The sequence below is a fragment of the Salminus brasiliensis genome, chromosome 5, assembly GCF_030463535.1.
Source record: "Salminus brasiliensis chromosome 5, fSalBra1.hap2, whole genome shotgun sequence".
NCBI classification, from domain to species: domain Eukaryota; kingdom Metazoa; phylum Chordata; class Actinopteri; order Characiformes; family Bryconidae; genus Salminus; species Salminus brasiliensis.
In genome coordinates, this window is record NC_132882.1 from 42084663 (window position 1) to 42101359 (window position 16697).

Here is a 16697-nt window from a genome sequence, read left to right on the forward strand (position 1 = left end):
AAACCATCCTGGATGACCTGAAGACACCCAAATTTTGGGGTTTGGGAATGACCCTTGCAGTCCCCTGACCGGGAACATAGAAACATTGTGGATAGGCCTTGAATAAGCTTTGCAGCGAGACGTTCTAACAGTATCTCAGAACTTGAGGCCTTCATCAGGGAAGTGGGAACAGATTCCAACCACAGGAACTGGAAGATCTGTAGCTGCTGTTAGCTGTGATTTCAAACTAAGGCGGTGTTATAGAGACGTCTTGACTTTAAGGAGTCCCCAAACTTTTGCACAGGGGGAAATTCTAGATTTCAAATGAAGGGCAGGACTAATGAGTGTAAGGAGATTGACTAATTTAGTTCCTAGGTAGGGTTTGTCAACAAAGGATGTGTCTTGAGTTGTTGCAACTTGACAGAATTCGGAGTCAATCGCTTTCGCTTCCGAAGCGACACAAAGCTGGGAAAAACATACGTGATTTATTATTGGAGTTCTGAGTTATTACCGTAAATGACTGTAGGTTGCCTCGGGCCACAGGGAAATGCCAGACCCGTCAGCTACGCAAGCAGAACTGCTACGTGTCAACAGTCTGCTTTCAAAATACCACATGAGTCAGCTCAGACTTCAGTGCGCTTACTATCTCTCACATTGATCACATGCACAGTGTTTTGATAATGGAGCTGTGATGCATGCATGTGTGTGCATTCCCAATAACGATGAGTAACGGCACCGAGATGACTAAACAACAAACCTGAGACCAAAGACGGAAGTTGAATCTTGTAACCTTTCGTTATATAAGGCCAAACATCAGGCTGAGACCGGTTCAGTGTTTGTTTGGGTTGTAACAAAACCCGCAGCTGCAACTTGCAACACCTGTAACAGACCGTGCTGTTCTGGATGGGGGTTGTTTTTAACCAGAAATCAACTGTATATAGTTTCCAGCTTCTTCCAAACTGGTTGAGATTTTAAAATAAAATATTGATTTTTCCTAATATTCAGACTTTTGTCAAAACAGTGAATTATTTTCTCAAAATGTTCAATTTTCAATCTTATTTCTCAGATTCAGACTTATTTTGTGGGGAAAGCAGTGCCTTAGTTTTTCAAAATAATAAAACAATTTTTAAAATGTTATTTTCTTAAGATTTAAACTGATTTTATCTGATTTCTCATGTAGTAACTTTTTCTTTTTACATATTCAGCTGAAAAAGTGGATGAACATATTTTCCCAGGTTATAAAGTATTTCATTATTAAGTCCTTTTTTTTATTCAAATTTAGTTACAATTCAATTTACAATTTTTATAAAAAAGCACTTACTTTCTTTAAAGTTTTGCTGAAAATAATTATACAATTTTGATATTTGTAAAAAAATGTATAAAATTTATTTAATTGAAGTTTTCAATTATTTTGTTACAATAATGTCTCATGATTTTAATCTTTGTAATGCAAAGCAACAGACTGAAGCTGTTTATTATGGTTTTGTAGCACAAACACTATTAATATAGATCTACAGCTGGTAACACCTGTACCTGTAGACCTTGCTGTTATGTTTAGAGGTGGTTTTACCAGAAACAAAAGACTTACATCTGTTCCAGGCTCATGTAGGTCCTCTAGTGGTGTCAGATATTTATCGTCTGAAGTGTTACAAGGCTAATATAGCTAACATGTAACAACTAACAGTTTGACAAACTTCTCTTTAGCAAATCTTTGCCAAAAAAATATTGTGTGAGCATAACAATTTTATTTGTGTGAATTTATAAAATAAAACACTCGCGTATGAAATACCATTCATGTACAAAAAGGATACCAATATTATGTTGAAATATTGATGAAAGACTTTTAATGTATTAACTCTGAATAATGTTAATATTTAAAATAATGTCAATAATGTTAGAATTTAATTTATTTATAAATAAGTCTGATTTTATTTAAATAATAACTTAAATATTTACTAAATACAAAATAACTTTTTTGCCCCAACCTTGAATGATTAAAATACTTGTTTACTTAATTATATATTACAAATAGTTTACAAACTATTTTATGTCAACTTTATATTTTAACAAAATAATTTTATGTACTTTTTAAAAAAAATTATGACTTATTTTCTGATTATTTTAAATGATTAAATTGAAATAAAAACATTTAAACTTATTTTGTTAAAATAGTGCATGTTGTTAACAATAATTTGTTTTAATTAATTGCTTATTTTCTCAACTGAAAGTTTTCTTTATCAAACTTATATTTTTTACATTATTTAACAAATCAAATTATTTATAAAGATTTAATCAAAATGACTTATTTTCTCTAGATTCCGACTGACAAAAATAAAGTTAGCCCCAAGCTAACTCAGTAATCTCAAGATCACATGCTATTATATTATATAACTTCAAAAGCCAAACATATCTTGGTTGATCGGCTACTTTTGCGTAGGTTTCACTCTGGGCAGAATCATCTCTTTAAGCTTCACCAGTGTTGTTCATCAGTGCCGGTGAGCTTCCTGTATCTGGGCAGTGTTGAGCAGTGTTGTTATGAGAGGCCTTTGCCCTCTCGTGGTTGCTGTCCTTTCCTCTCCAGCCTCTTTGAAAGCTGATACCCCAATCAGTATTAGAGGGAGAGCAAGAGGTCCAGTTTCATGGATCGGAAATCGTTCAGCGGGTCCGACCCCAAAACGACTCAAGTACATCCCTTCGTAACCCAACACACACTTACGATCGACAGCTATTTATCTCTTATTTTCATTAAAGACTCAGTCGGGATGTTTTTAGGGCTACGTTTCATGTAAACTGATCAATGTCCAGTTTATTATTAGGTCCACTTACCCACCTACACTCACCGGCCATTTTATCGGAAACGCACTGATTTCCAAACGTCAATATTTGAAGCAAAATTTACTTTAATCAAAAGCTTTAAAATAACAAACAAAGAAATAAGGGCCTGAAGCAAAACTTTGGGTACCTTGCATAGCCAAGACCTAGTAACTTTGTCAAGTATTCAACTTTTTGTAGCTTGTTTAGTGGAATTTCACTCATTCTTCCAGCAAAAGACCTCTAGATTCTTGGGTCGTCCTGCTGCACTGCTCTTTTGAGGTCTACCTACAGATGTTTGATGATGTTTAGGTCTTGGGACTGTGAGGGCCATGGTGAAACCTTCAGCTTAATCTTCTTGAGGTAGTCTATAGTGGGTTTTGAGGTGTGTTTATCCTGCTGTAGAAGCCTTCTCTTCTTCAGCTATTTTGTAGAGATGGTGAGATGTTTTGTTTGTTTGCTTCCGGAATTTGCTGGTGTTTAATTGAATCCATTCGTCCTTCTACCAGTGAGATGTTCCCAGTGCCACTAGCTGCAACACAGTTGAACAGTTGAAGAGGTGTTCTTTTCATGGAAATCTACATACCTTGCTAATGCTCATGAAATAACTCCATTTGGGTTGAGGAACATGCCCGAAGTCTCCCTAATCCCTAATCTGATGACCTATAAATTCCAGCTCTACCTTGAAACCACAGAGCAGACACCACGGGAACTTCTCCCCGCCCTCTCCCTAATCGTTATCCTCAGCTGAAGACATGGTCCAAACTAGCAGAGCTTCATCAGTCCACAGGGCCTCTTTCCAAAATGCACCAGGCTTGTTTAGATGTTCCTTCAAAAAGTTCTGATGCTGAGTTTTTTTTAGTGGTGAGGATGGAGGAAAGGGTTTCTTCAGGTGACTCCTTCATGATTTGATGACTCCTTCATGATCAATATTTGAACAGTGCACCACCACTCCAGAGTCTGGTCCATCCTGAAGGTCCTGATTTGCCTTTCTAGCAACCCTACGAACAACTCTCTTGGAAAGTCTTCTGTTGATGAGCAATTTATCCGCCCGGACAGCATGTCAGCCAATGTAATTGACCCCCTATAAGACCACCACTGACCAGGTGTGGTCCACTTTGGATTGGTGTATTGTTCTCAGCACAGAAGCGAACCACGGCAAGCCGCAACCAGCGATCGCTCTTTCTCGTCAACACAGACTCTGTGCACGATTAGCCTGCTAGCAACAGTCACTGGAGTTCTCTAGTGCCAGTAGCCCACACTTCCTTGTCCTTGAGTTGACTCGCTGTGACGGAGGCGAACATGACTTCCTGTCAGGCTGAGGGATAAGGGGGGGGCACAAGAGGGCTAGCACTGTCAGAGCTAATCAGAGCTAATGCTGGCCCTGGCGCCATGATGCTCATCAACGCTAGGCTAACTATAGCGTCCCTGTTCACACTTTGTTTAAGCTGAGCTGCCGGTTGCCCTTCTCCACTCTTTAGCCTGCTGTTGTCGCTACATGATGAGGCTGCTAAGAGCCCTCAGTAGTGGAGCGGGTTGACCGGTGACTTACAGTGATGCCCGCAGTGTTGTTCGCGGGCGTATGCAAATGCTACGTGACCACTTTCCCCATTGGTGGGGCCCAACAGTAGCCCAGAGCTCTAACCACTGAGCCACCACTGCCCCCGTAAAAGTCATGATCTTCTGGAGCTCCTCGGTTCGATCCCCAGAGGACAGGAGTCTCAGAGAGCACCTCATGCTCTCTAGGCGGGTAGGATGCCCCCCCCCCCCCCTATCACTTAGCATGATGCTAGTCACTGCTGTGTCTGATCCACTCGTACCACCAGGCCTTACTTCGAAGGCCTGAGGGTTGAAGGCCTTATTTAACGGCCCAACAGTGGCAGCTTAGTGAACCCAGGTAATGAACCCACAACCCAGCGCTCTAACCCCTGAGCCACCACGGGAGTTCCGCTGGGAACTCATACATATGTATGCATATTAATTTCCAATTATTCTTAAGCCATTAAGAATAATTTATTAAAAGTGCTGGGAGACATTCCCAGCACTTTTAATAAAAACCATATTTAACTTTATTTATTATTATTATTTATATTATTATTATGGTTGCATAACAGACCGGACGTTCTTTACATATCTGCTCCCTCAAAAACCAAGGCTATGCCAGAAAGTGGAAATCTGTGATGTAGCTTTAAGAGGCATTCAGCTTTTTAGACGTCTGGTTTCAGGTAAGTTCACACCAGCCCCCTTCAGAGTGCCTTTGTTTACATCACAGCCATTATTAACCAGTACCTCCCAGTATGTGAACCAGTGTGTGACCCCATACTATACTTTTGGAAATTCAGTCGAGCGATAGCGTGCGAGAGTGCGAACGACCGCATTAAAGAAGTTCACCGCAGAGACTTTCCTGCAGGTTTTAATTATGACATATTAAACCTCCAGTTCAACCCTTTACTGGAAGCTGGTGTGTGCGTGAGCAATAACTCGCGTGTGTGTGTGTGTGTGTGTAATAACTCACCGAGGTCATCAATTTTGATGTTAGGCCTTAGAGTGTAGTCTGGCTCTGTGGGCTGTGGCTCATCATCTGCATCAGCTGCTGGAAAGACCAGAGAGGGAAATCAGAACACACACACACACACACACACACACACACACACACTTAGAGGTAGCTAGGCTGGCCCTTTGGCTAGCATGGTAGTGATGGGAATTCCCCTTTGCAAGTACGGACCACACCTGTGGAGCTGGAACTGGGAGAGCGAACTCTGGAGACCTTGGGTTGGATTTCTAGGCGACTGGTGATGGACAGGGGTGCCCAAACTTTTGCTTTGCCCGAACCACTGCTTTTAGGCCTAGCTTGGTTTGGTTGGGTTACGTCTTTGCCAGCGTACTGTGAGCAACATCATAGCAACCATCCTGCAACACAGTAGCAACCATCTGGGATACCCTAGCAACCACCTAGCAACACCATAGCAACATAAGGACTGTTTTGCCATACGTCGTCTCGGGAATCAGGCAGTGAGTTCTTAACGAGTCCCGTCCTGCAACAGTAACTAGCAGGATCGCTGTATTGTCATGCATTGACCTGAAGGTGGCGCTGCTGCGTCGATATTGGAATTGTATAATTAATTATAATTACAACCACAATTACAATTAAGCATGTGCTCATTGAGTAGGTGCAATACATTGTTGGGCTATTTTTAAACCTCTCAATCCCCCAGATTCCTCTGAAGAGGCCTCCTCCATGCAGCCGTGCGCTGATCTGAACTCATGCGTTCAAGCTCCAGTGAGCAACCAGAGCAGAGCCGTCCAGACACCACAACCCAGAGACGCACAGAGCGGGAGCAGGGGTTAAGATAACTAACACACACACACACACACACTCGCGCTCCCACATGGGGAGGGGAGGGGCAGGGGGATGCACATGAGCACTGACACACAGAGGAGGAGAGGTGGGAGGAGAGGGAGGAGGCAGAAGGGTTAAAATAACAACAGTGTGCCTGTTAGACTTCACACAAGGAGACAGCACTGGGAGAGGAGAGACAGGGACGGGAGGGGGAGAGAGATAGAGAGAGGTAGGGGTAGAGTGCACGTCCTATAACGCTAATAGACAGTACACCAGTAGATACAGTCTAGGGTCAAAAGTTTGTGGACACCCCTTTCTAATCAATGCATTCAGCTGTGTTAAGTTGCACCCATTGTTGACACAGATGTGCAAATCCACACACACACACACACACACACCCAGCATTGAGCTGTGGAGCAGTCCGGTACTTTTGGGGGGAGTTGGGGGTGATGAGGTGGGGTGGTGATTATTATCCAACATCCTGACCTCACTAACGCTCTTGGGCGCTGAATGCAGTCAAATCCTCACAGCAATGCCTCTTCTCCAAAATCTAGTAGAAAGCCTTCTTGCCCAGACAGTTACCCCAAAAATAGCAGGATAAGCTTTTTTAAAAAACCTTCATTTTTGAAGAAACGATGAATGAGCAGGTGTCCCAATACTTTTGTCCATTCAGCTGAGGTTAATTGACTACTATATAATATATATATATATATATAATATAGATAATAAATTATATTAGTATATTGGGGGGTGGTTGACTGAGAACGAGGCCCGAACCTGGAAAGTCCTAAAGATTGGGCCAACACTTGGGCCAACGGTTGCGCCCCCTTGTGAGCCTACTGGGTCATACTGCTTGCCATCAGCAGCCGGAGCCTAAGGGAGCACAATACGCCTTGCTGTTTCCAGGCTTGCAGAATTAGCAGAACTGGCCCAAAATGATATACTGGCTGGGTCATTTTGGGAATGGGCAGGGTAAAAGTTGTACCCCAGCCAGCCACCAGAGGGCGAAAGAGACTTTTTGGCTTCACTTTGTCTAGTCCACACTGTTATTTGTGTGGTTGTGTGTGTGTGTGTGTGTGTGTCTATAGCCCCACCACAATACCACCGGTGCTGAGAGGGTATACCTCTTCTATATGAACTGCTGCTCTTCAGCTGTATGATGAGTGAACAGACAATGGCTGTAACTAAACCAGGCTCTATACAGTGGAACATTTTAGCTGGATAGACTTTAGTTAGATTAGCTAGAACCTCAATATATCGGCTGATATTGTAGACCGAACAATATATCAGTCCTGAGGACTGGGGGTGGCTGGCTGTGTGATCAGTGTGTAAAATGAAATCTGACAGTGGGGAGAAAGTTATTGCAAGAAATTCACAGCAGTCTCCTGGCCACACACACACACACACACACACACACACACACACACACTGCAACCAACACTGACACAGACAGTGAGAGAAAAGTGAGCTGTCTGTGTGGCCAGCCTGTGTGTGTGTGTGTTATGTAAAAATAGTGCTCCGTATTATTGCCAGCTCATTGCTGCAGGAATGGGCCAGCTAGAGACGAGACCACCTCTCTCTCTCTCTCTCTCTCTCTCTCTTGCTCTCTCTCTCGCTCTCTCTCTGAAGAGAAAATTGGCCAGTTGACTGGTCAACTGATGGATAGATGGATGACTAACTATACATACTGTATATAAATACATATGTGTCTATCTATCTATCTATCTATCTATGTATATATATATATATATGGACAAAAGTATTGGGACACCTGCTCATTCATTGTTTCTTCTGCAATCAGGGGTATTATTAAAGAGCTTCTCCTGTTTTTGTTGGAGTAACTGTCTCTACAGTCCAGGGATGAAGGCATTCTCCTAGATTCCGCAGGAGCATTGCTGTGAGGATTTGATTGCACTCAGCGACAAGAGCGTTCGTGAGGTCTGGATGTTGGTAGATCACCACCACCCCACCACATCATAAGCGTACTGGATAGAGGACCATCCATCATTCCAGAGAACACATTTCTTCCACAGCTCAATACAGAAGGGCTTTATACCCCCCCCCCCCACACACACACCTCCCAGTCCACGCCTGGCATTAGGCTGCATGGTGCCAATAGGTTCACGTTTAACTTCTCCAGGAAGTCCTATTCTATCTCTTCTGAAGTAGCTGAATGCATTCATTGGAAGGGGTGTCCACAAACATTTGGATGTCTCCAAGAAGACCTGCAGCTGGAGCTGAAGTAGAAGAGTGGGTGGAGTGTTGGGTGAAAGAAGGGTGCAAAAATTGATTGATGGATGGATGGATAGGTGGGTGGATAACTGATGAATGTTCAAGTGATGCTTGGGTGATGGACAGGAGTATGGGTAGTAGGACAGACAGATTGATGGATTGATTGATGAATGGATGGATACAGGTGGAAGAAAGAAAGGACTGATGACTGGAGGAGGGGTGGAAGGAGGGATTGCTCGATAGATTGGAGGATCGATCGATGGCTGGAAGGATGGATGGATGTCCGGAAAAAGAGATAAAGGATTAGATGTAGATTGGTACCTGTTGAGCAGCAGACGTACACTCTCAGTCTCAGGCAGCTTCGGCCATGGTGATGAGTGGGAGTGGCTAAAACAGATAAGCACCAATCAGTCAATGACACGTCACAACAAGCAGTAGTTACCATCACAATACGCTGTTCTGCCTAACAGCTGGAAGAGATGGAAGAGCATTAATCTAATCAGGTCTTATTGTTTGACCGATGGATCTGAGACTGCAGTGGCCACTTTGTCTCCAGGCTGTTTGATATTGCTCTTCTACACTGACCATCCACTCCTGCCCTGCACTTCCACTTTCTGGCAAATTGAAGCCTTGCGGTGCTGTACGGAACCATTTGTCACAGTGTTCTATGTACAGGAACCCTGTACAAGAGGACTCACATCTCAAAGAAGAACCATTCGGCCATGGCAAGCATTCAAATGGTTGTCATCTTCTTTACCCAGTGTTCCTCCCCAATTACCCAAACCCACTTATTAGTGCTCTCCACCCATCACAAATAAGGCTCCCGACACTGGGAGGGTGAGGACTGGCGCATGCCTCCTCCGACATCAAGTCACTGGGTGACCAGTGCGCTCTGAGGAAAGTGGCTAGCAGACGCTCATGCTGGCCAGCGTCACACTGAGGTGATGTAGGGCGTGATGTAGGCCATCTACCTACCTGAGAGAGCATGGCCTACTGTGCCCTCTCAGGCTCTGGCTGCTGATAGCAGCGGGCAGCAAGACCTGGGGTTCAGCCAGTGATCCTCAGGTTGTAGTGGCAGCGCTTTACTGCGTACCAGAAAAACCCTAGAACCATGTTCTAGAAGGTTCTTTAAAGAAGGCCCAGCTGACTAGTCAGCCACCCCGTCACGCTACCGTGTGGTGCCGTGTCCGCACTTACAGATGTAGTAGTACTCGTGTCCCACGTGGAACTCGTAGCCCAGCGAGAAGGCGCTGTAGCGCTGGAATTTCTCAGAGAATTTGATTGGCGCGTGTGGGGCGTGGGGTCGGTTGCACTCCCAGCGCTTGAAGCCCAGCTGTGGGTCGCAGGTGCGGTAGCCGCGGTAACTGACCATGTAGAGCACGTACTGCTCGGCCACGCCCCTCTGGCTGGTGTTGTAGTGCGGACAGTAGATGTCCAGGTAGTCGTTCACGTTCACCTGCAGGGTGTAGCCCTCCCTCCGCAGACTAGACAAAAGGGAGAGAGAGAGAGAGAGAGAGAGAGAGAGAGAGAGAGAGAGAGAATGGGTAAGTTTCAAACTGGCAGAACATCGGTGATTAATATGCATAAACTGATGAACATGTGGATTTTGATTGGTTGTGACTGAGGTCACATGCAAAAACACTGTAATGTGGTGTGCTAAAAACCACCACCATAAACCCTGAACCCCAAACACTGCCATTCCTCCTTTAAAAGAACGTCCAGCAGAACCAAAACTGAGCTGGAAAACGAGACGATTCCAAAACCCCAAAACTGTTACATCACAGTCTTGACTTAATATATATTTACGCCTCCAAAATCTACATTATAGGTGCTAGGTGGTGGAATGGTGGGACTAAACAGTTGCTAGAGGAGTGGTACCTCAGGTGGTCATGGTTGCTATGGTGTTGCTAGGTGGTTGATATGGTGTAACCAGTTGCTAGATGGGTCGTATTTTCAGGTGGTTCTTATGGTGATGTGAGTTGTTTGATACAGTGTGACTCAACAGTTGTTAAATGAGAGGTATTTCAGGTGGTTGTTGTGGTATTGCTTAATGGTTATTATGGGGTTGCTAGGGGGTTGATATGGTGTGACCGGTTGCTAGATGAGTGGTATTTTCAGGTGGTTCTTATGGTTCTTATTACTACTAATTACATATGCATAAAAATTACATTTGCATATTACAATTACTACAGTAAATGTACTGTAAAGCCCGGCCTAAAGGAATGGGTGTGGTGGAGGTCTCAAGATAGTGGGAGCAGGTTTATCAATAACACCTCCCACCTCATTGGAAACACGTGCTGAAACACTCCGTATCAATACTCTTAGGTAAAGATTGACTCTCTAAAGGAAACGTTAGGATCAGACATATTGATACTTCAGTATCGATCAACCCTCCCTTAAGTGAGAGAGAGGGGGGGGGGTTAATTAGACCACCGGACCATGAAAAGATCACAGCTGAATTTACTATCACACGCGTACACAGTGTACTCCGGCTTGGCTCGGCTTATCTGCTGACTCAGAGAGCAGAAGCACAGAAACCACCTTGCTGGCAAAAGCTGAGCTCCAAATCTCCAAGGCTGCCAAATCTTTGCGGACGTTTTTTTGTTTTGTTTTGTTCTTTCTCCCCCCCCCCCTCGTTTCCGATTCCGTGCTAGCAGTGCGGCGCAGAACCCCGCCATTACAACAGAACTCTGCTGAACTATTGATATACAGTAATGCAATTAAGAGTTCGCCAGTGTTAACGTTCAATACTGAACAAAATTAAAGCGTGTGAGCCCTGCTCTGCCAAGAAATAATGCAATAACACACACACACACACACACACACACACACACACACACACACACACTCCGCCGTGTTTAGGGCCCTAGGTGTACTTTATTACAGTTCCCCTACTAATTGTATTAAGGGAGAATTCTGGTAGTGCTGAAAGACTCCTGCATAATTAAATGCTTAAGATGTAAACAAAGGCAATCAGAGCAGTTCGGTGTGAATCGCTCTTGAGCTGGAACGGTGTGTGACGGTCTGCAGAGTTCAGTGTGTCTAAAAGCTCCCTCGCAGAAGCTTCATCTGTGCAGTGAATCCGTTATGAATTCACTGCCTGATGCCTGAGGTCCAGACTAGGCCTGACCTAGGTGGAGTGATACATGCAGGACGATGTATGGCAGAATAGTCTGTATTTGGCTCTAGTGTTGCTAGGTTGCTAGGTTGCTATGGCATTGCTAAGTGATTGGTATTGGTATCCCAGGTGGCTGCTATGGTGTTGCTAAATGGTTACGGGGCTGCTGTGGTGTTGTAAGGCGTTTGCTGCGGTGTCGCAAAATGGTTGCTGGGTGGTTGCTATGGTAGCCCAGGTGGTTGCTACAGTGTTGCAAGGTGGTTGCTATGGTATTGCTCAGTGATTGGTATTGGTCTCCCAGGTGATTGCTACGGTGTTGCAAGGTGGTTGCTGTAGTGTTGCGAAGTGATTGGTATTATGGTATCCCAGGTGGCTGCTACAGTGTTGCAAGGTGGTTGCTGTAGTGTTGCTAAGTGATTGGTGTTGGTATTCCAGGTGGTTGCTACAGTGTTGCAAGGTGGCTGCTATGGTATTGCTCAGTGATTGGTATTGGTCTCCCAGGTGATTGCTACGGTGTTGCAAGGTGGTTGCTGTAGTGTTGCGAAGTGATTGGTATTATGGTATCCCAGGTGGCTGCTACAGTGTTGCAAGGTGGTTGCTGTAGTGTTGCTAAGTGATTGGTGTTGGTATTCCAGGTGGATGCTACAGTGTTGCAAGGTGGTTGCTATGGTATTGCTAAGTGATTGGTATTGGTATCCCAGGTGGTTGCTACAGTGTTGCTAAATGGTTACGGGGCTGCTATGGTGTTGTAAGGCGTTTGCTGCGGTGTCGCAAAATGGTTGCTGGGTGGATGCTATGGTAGCCCAGGTGGTTACTACAGTGTTGCGCCGCTGGGTGGTTGCTATGGTATTGCTAAGTGATTGGTATTGGTATCCCAGGTGGTTGCTATAATGTTGCTAAATGGTTACGGCGCTGCTGTGGTGTTGTATGGCGTTTGCTGCAGTGTCGCAAAATGGTTGCTGGGTGGTTGCTATGGTATCCCATGTGGTTGTGATGCTCTTTACTAAAAGCTGCTGGATGGGTGTAGATTGTTGTTAGATGGTTGCTATGGTGTTCCTTAATGGTGTGCTATAGTGCTATGGTGTTGTAAAGTTGGTTGCTGGGTGGTTGCTATGGCATCCCAGGTGGTTGCTAGAGGGGCGTACATTGTTTCTACATGGATTTGGTATGGTATTTCAGGTGGTTGCTGTGGAGTTCCGCAATGGTTGCTAGGATGTTGCTATGTGATTGCTAATGCGATGGTGAGGGGTTCTGCTATGGTGTCCCAGAGTGGTTGATAAAAGGCTACTAGATGGGTGGATATTGTTGCTACATGGATTGTATGGTATTTCAGGTGGTTGCTGTGGTGTTCGGTTGGGTGTTACTAGTGTATTTGTTTTATTGCAATATAAGGGTGCTCAAACCTTTGCACCCTATTCTTTCCTATGGACAAAAAGAATGAGCTGCTGTATGGAAACCATACGTCCAATCAAAAAGCTGTACGAGCCGGAATCACACGATCAGACCGAACTAGAGTTGGAACGCTGTCCATCTCTCAGAAATGTGGGACAGGTTAGTGGGCAGCGATCTGCAGCGATCAACGTAATCATCTACAATCAGTCGCAATCATGCTCACAGGGCCCCCTGGTGGCCAAGGCTTCGGTTGCAGCCCCTTAAAGCCAACTAACTTAATATGGCCACACACACACACACACTCTGGAGCCTGAGGGTGTGCAGTTTCATTAACTGAATCACGGAATCAATCCAAATTCCGGCCACTTCCAACTGCATTGATCCCCTAATAGCGACATCGCTTCACAAGGGCTCTTGTCTCGACCCTGATTCCATTCCAAACGGTTCTGATGCGAGGGCTCACATTGCCCGGAAACGAAGCCCTGGAACAAACTGTCTTCTGAGAAACGGCGTCTCAGTATGCTAGACATACAATCTGTTAGCATCCAGCCGGCCTACGACTTCACGCATCCACACATAAACACACTTGCCTACGCAGCAGCACCCATTTAAAATGCAAATAGAGCAGCGAGAGCGTCCTCTTAACGCCCTGCGTCGCTAAATGAAGCATAGTGGAACTGTGATGCTGAGCTGTTGTTCTGTTTTTGTGCTTTAAAGAAAGTCTTAAAAAAACTCCTGTTTTTATATTTCATCGACTGAAATGCCCACCAATGTAACTGTAATGTGGCTGGACAGGATTTTTACAGCATTAGCAAAAAAAACACTGTCTTAATGGTTGCTAGGTGGTTGCTGTGGTAACCCAGGTGGTTGCTAGCTGGTTGCTGTGGTATCCCGGGTGTTTTTTTACAGTGTTGCAGTTGCTGTGGCGTTGCCATGATGGTGCTGAATGGTTGCTGGACGGTTGCTATGGTATCTCAGGTGGTTGTGACAGTGTTTCTAAAAGGTTCTGGGTGGGTATTGCTAAGTAGTTGCTAGATTGTTGTGATTGTGTTGCAATCCCAGGGTATTGCAATCCCAGGGTGTTGCTATGGCATTGCTAAATGGTTGCTATGGTGTCACAAAATGGTTGTAACTGTAATGTGGTTGGACAACAGCTTTATAACATTGGTAAAAATCCTGTTGTAATGGTTGCTAGGGTGTTGCTAGGTAGTTGCGGTGGTATCCCAGGTGGTTGCTACAGTGCTGCAAGTTGGTTGCGGTAGAGTTGCTATGGTGTTGCTGAATGGTTGCTGAATGGTTGCTACAGTATCTCAGGTGGTTGTGATGGTGTTGCTAAAAGGTGCTGAATGGGTGTATATTGTTAGATGGTTGCTGTGGGGTTCCTTAGTGGTTGCTACGGTATTGCTAAGTGGTTGCTAGATTGTTGTGATTGTGTTGCGTTCCCAGGACATTGCTATGGCATTGCTAAATGGTTGCTATGGTATCACAAAATGCTTGGAACTGTAATGTGGTTGGACAAGAGCTTTATTACATTGGCAAAAATCCTGTTGTAATGGTTGCTGTGGTATCCCAGGTGGTTGCTACAGTGCTGCAAGGTGGTTGCGGTAGAGTTGCTTAGTTTGTGTTCCTGCGTGTTCGGCGTTAAGTCTTGCCATTCACTCACAACTGTAAATCCCGAAATTCCCACTCAGGCCTGGTGGTGTGTCACAGCCTCCAGAGTGGAAATGGAGTGCAGCCTCCGTTGTTTCCTCCTCCACAGTCGTTCATCACTGTCAAACCCAGCAATCCCCCCAATAGCCCCCCCATAGGAGCGAGGGATGACAGGACTGGAGGATGGAGCCAAACATCAATACCTTCATTTCTTCCCTTTCCTCTTCCTGTCTGAACCAGAACGGAGCGTGGCGGTTCACACGTATGAAGCTGTGTGTGTGTGTGTGTGTGTGTGTGTGTGTGTGAATGAGTTGATGATGAGGATGGTGTAATAACAAAAAGTGGCCAGCAGATGACAGTACAAAGGTGTCCGTATCAATCTCATAGATTCTCTCTCTCTCTCGCTCTCGCTCTCTCTCTTGCTCTAATTCTAGGTCACTTCTCATGGGAGATTATTATTCAATTATTAAATGAAGATCAAAAACGCTGCCTTTATACATTTCTCTCTCTCTCTCTCTCTCTCTCTCTTTCTTCTACTGATGTCACTCACTCATTACGTTCAGCTCTAATAGCCTCTACCGCCCCATTAGGCTCACACTGATGGGCTTTGGATGGTTTGTTTGTTTGTTTGTTTGTTTGTTTATTGCTTTTAAAACAAAACTAAAGTCCATGTGATTCAATGTCACACGTCCTTCATTAAACAAACTCACACACACATACACACACACACACACTAATTCCAACCCGACTAATTTGCTAGTGAAATATGAGGGAATAAATGCGATTAATCACAGTCGGCTACGTAAAGTAATGCGATTAGTCGCGACTAAGTGCTTGAATTATCTGACAGACCTATTAAACAGTACATTCTAATGAGGGTTATTTTGTCCAATCACAGAGCTCTGACTAAATACACTGCTTTTTAAAATGGAAGAAAGCCTTTTTACGACCAAATTCAGGCAAATAAACACAACTAATTGCAATTAATCACTTTAATCATCTGGCAGCAATAACATATCATAAACAAGTCTGATTAGGGTTATGTTGTCCACTCACACAGCTCTATGTAAATGACACTTTTTAATTAATAAACAAAATTATATATATATATATATATATATATATACAGTTTGCGAAAACAAATTTGATTCATCACATCTAACTAAGTACAGTAAAGCCATTAATTACAATTTAATATTTTAAGATATTGATAGCCGTAATGTAAATATATTCTGATGAGGTTAATTTTGTCCACTCTAACTATAGATTTAACTAAATGCACTGTTTTTTTGTTAATGGAAATTTTTTGATGGGCGATTAATTCCCAGAAACTACCCAAAGTAAGATTATAATAATAACCTTATTATAATAAGATTATATATAATCAGATATTATATAAGCATATTATATATAATATCATAATATTTTCATGGTTGGATAGCCCTGTAATAAATCCATTCAGATGAAGCTTATTTTGTCTAACTAGCACAGCCCTGCTTTTTAATAATGGACTGATTTGAGCAAATACATGCGATTAGTTGCAACAAACTACTAAAAGTAAGACGACTAATTGGGATTAAGTAAATCCCTTCTGACTTAAAGCACTTTTCTTAAATGGACAGATTTTTTTATGGTCAAATGTATGCAAATAAAAAAGTGATTAATCACAGTTACCTACACAAAGTAATGCGATTAATCGTGATTATACATTTGAATCTTTTGACAGTCCTACAAATAAATGAGGGTTATTGTAAGGCAAAAAGTCCTTCTTTGTGGTGAAGCCTTTGCAAATCAGACAAATCCGATTTCTTACAGTAAACTTTACAGAACTTATCCGATTAATCGCGATTAATCGTTTAAATTGTTGGACAGCACTTATTTTTCACAGCATTCGAAAACACAGACTGTCCTTAGAACAACAGGACTTGTTACGTTCATGTAAACTGATGGTAAGAACTTGTTTTCCTGCATCATTTATGGGTAATATTTTGTAAACACAATGGCCTCTTCTGCATTGCAGAGCCAAATTGTTACTAAGGCCGCACCGAACTGTTCTGCACTGGTACGGTGGTTTATATGGAAATATAAAGACCCAGGATCTTGTGGCACAAAGTGACACGAATAATATGGCGCCAATCAGCAGATCCCTAAGCCATTAAACCCACCGAGGCCCAG

The 16697-nt window shown here is 43.6% G+C and overlaps 1 protein-coding gene across 1 annotated transcript in view; it reads right to left on the minus strand.

Annotated features, from left to right (window-relative positions):
* Positions 1–16697, minus strand: part of efna3b (ephrin-A3b) — a 114454-nt gene that overhangs the window by 3830 nt on the left and 93927 nt on the right. Inside the window, exons 2-4 of the mRNA XM_072680727.1 lie at positions 9560–9846; positions 8684–8749; positions 5306–5383 (exon numbers count right to left, since the gene is read on the minus strand). Coding sequence (XP_072536828.1) covers positions 5306–5383; positions 8684–8749; positions 9560–9846 — 431 coding nt within the window. The remainder of the gene's footprint in view (positions 1–5305; positions 5384–8683; positions 8750–9559; positions 9847–16697) is intronic.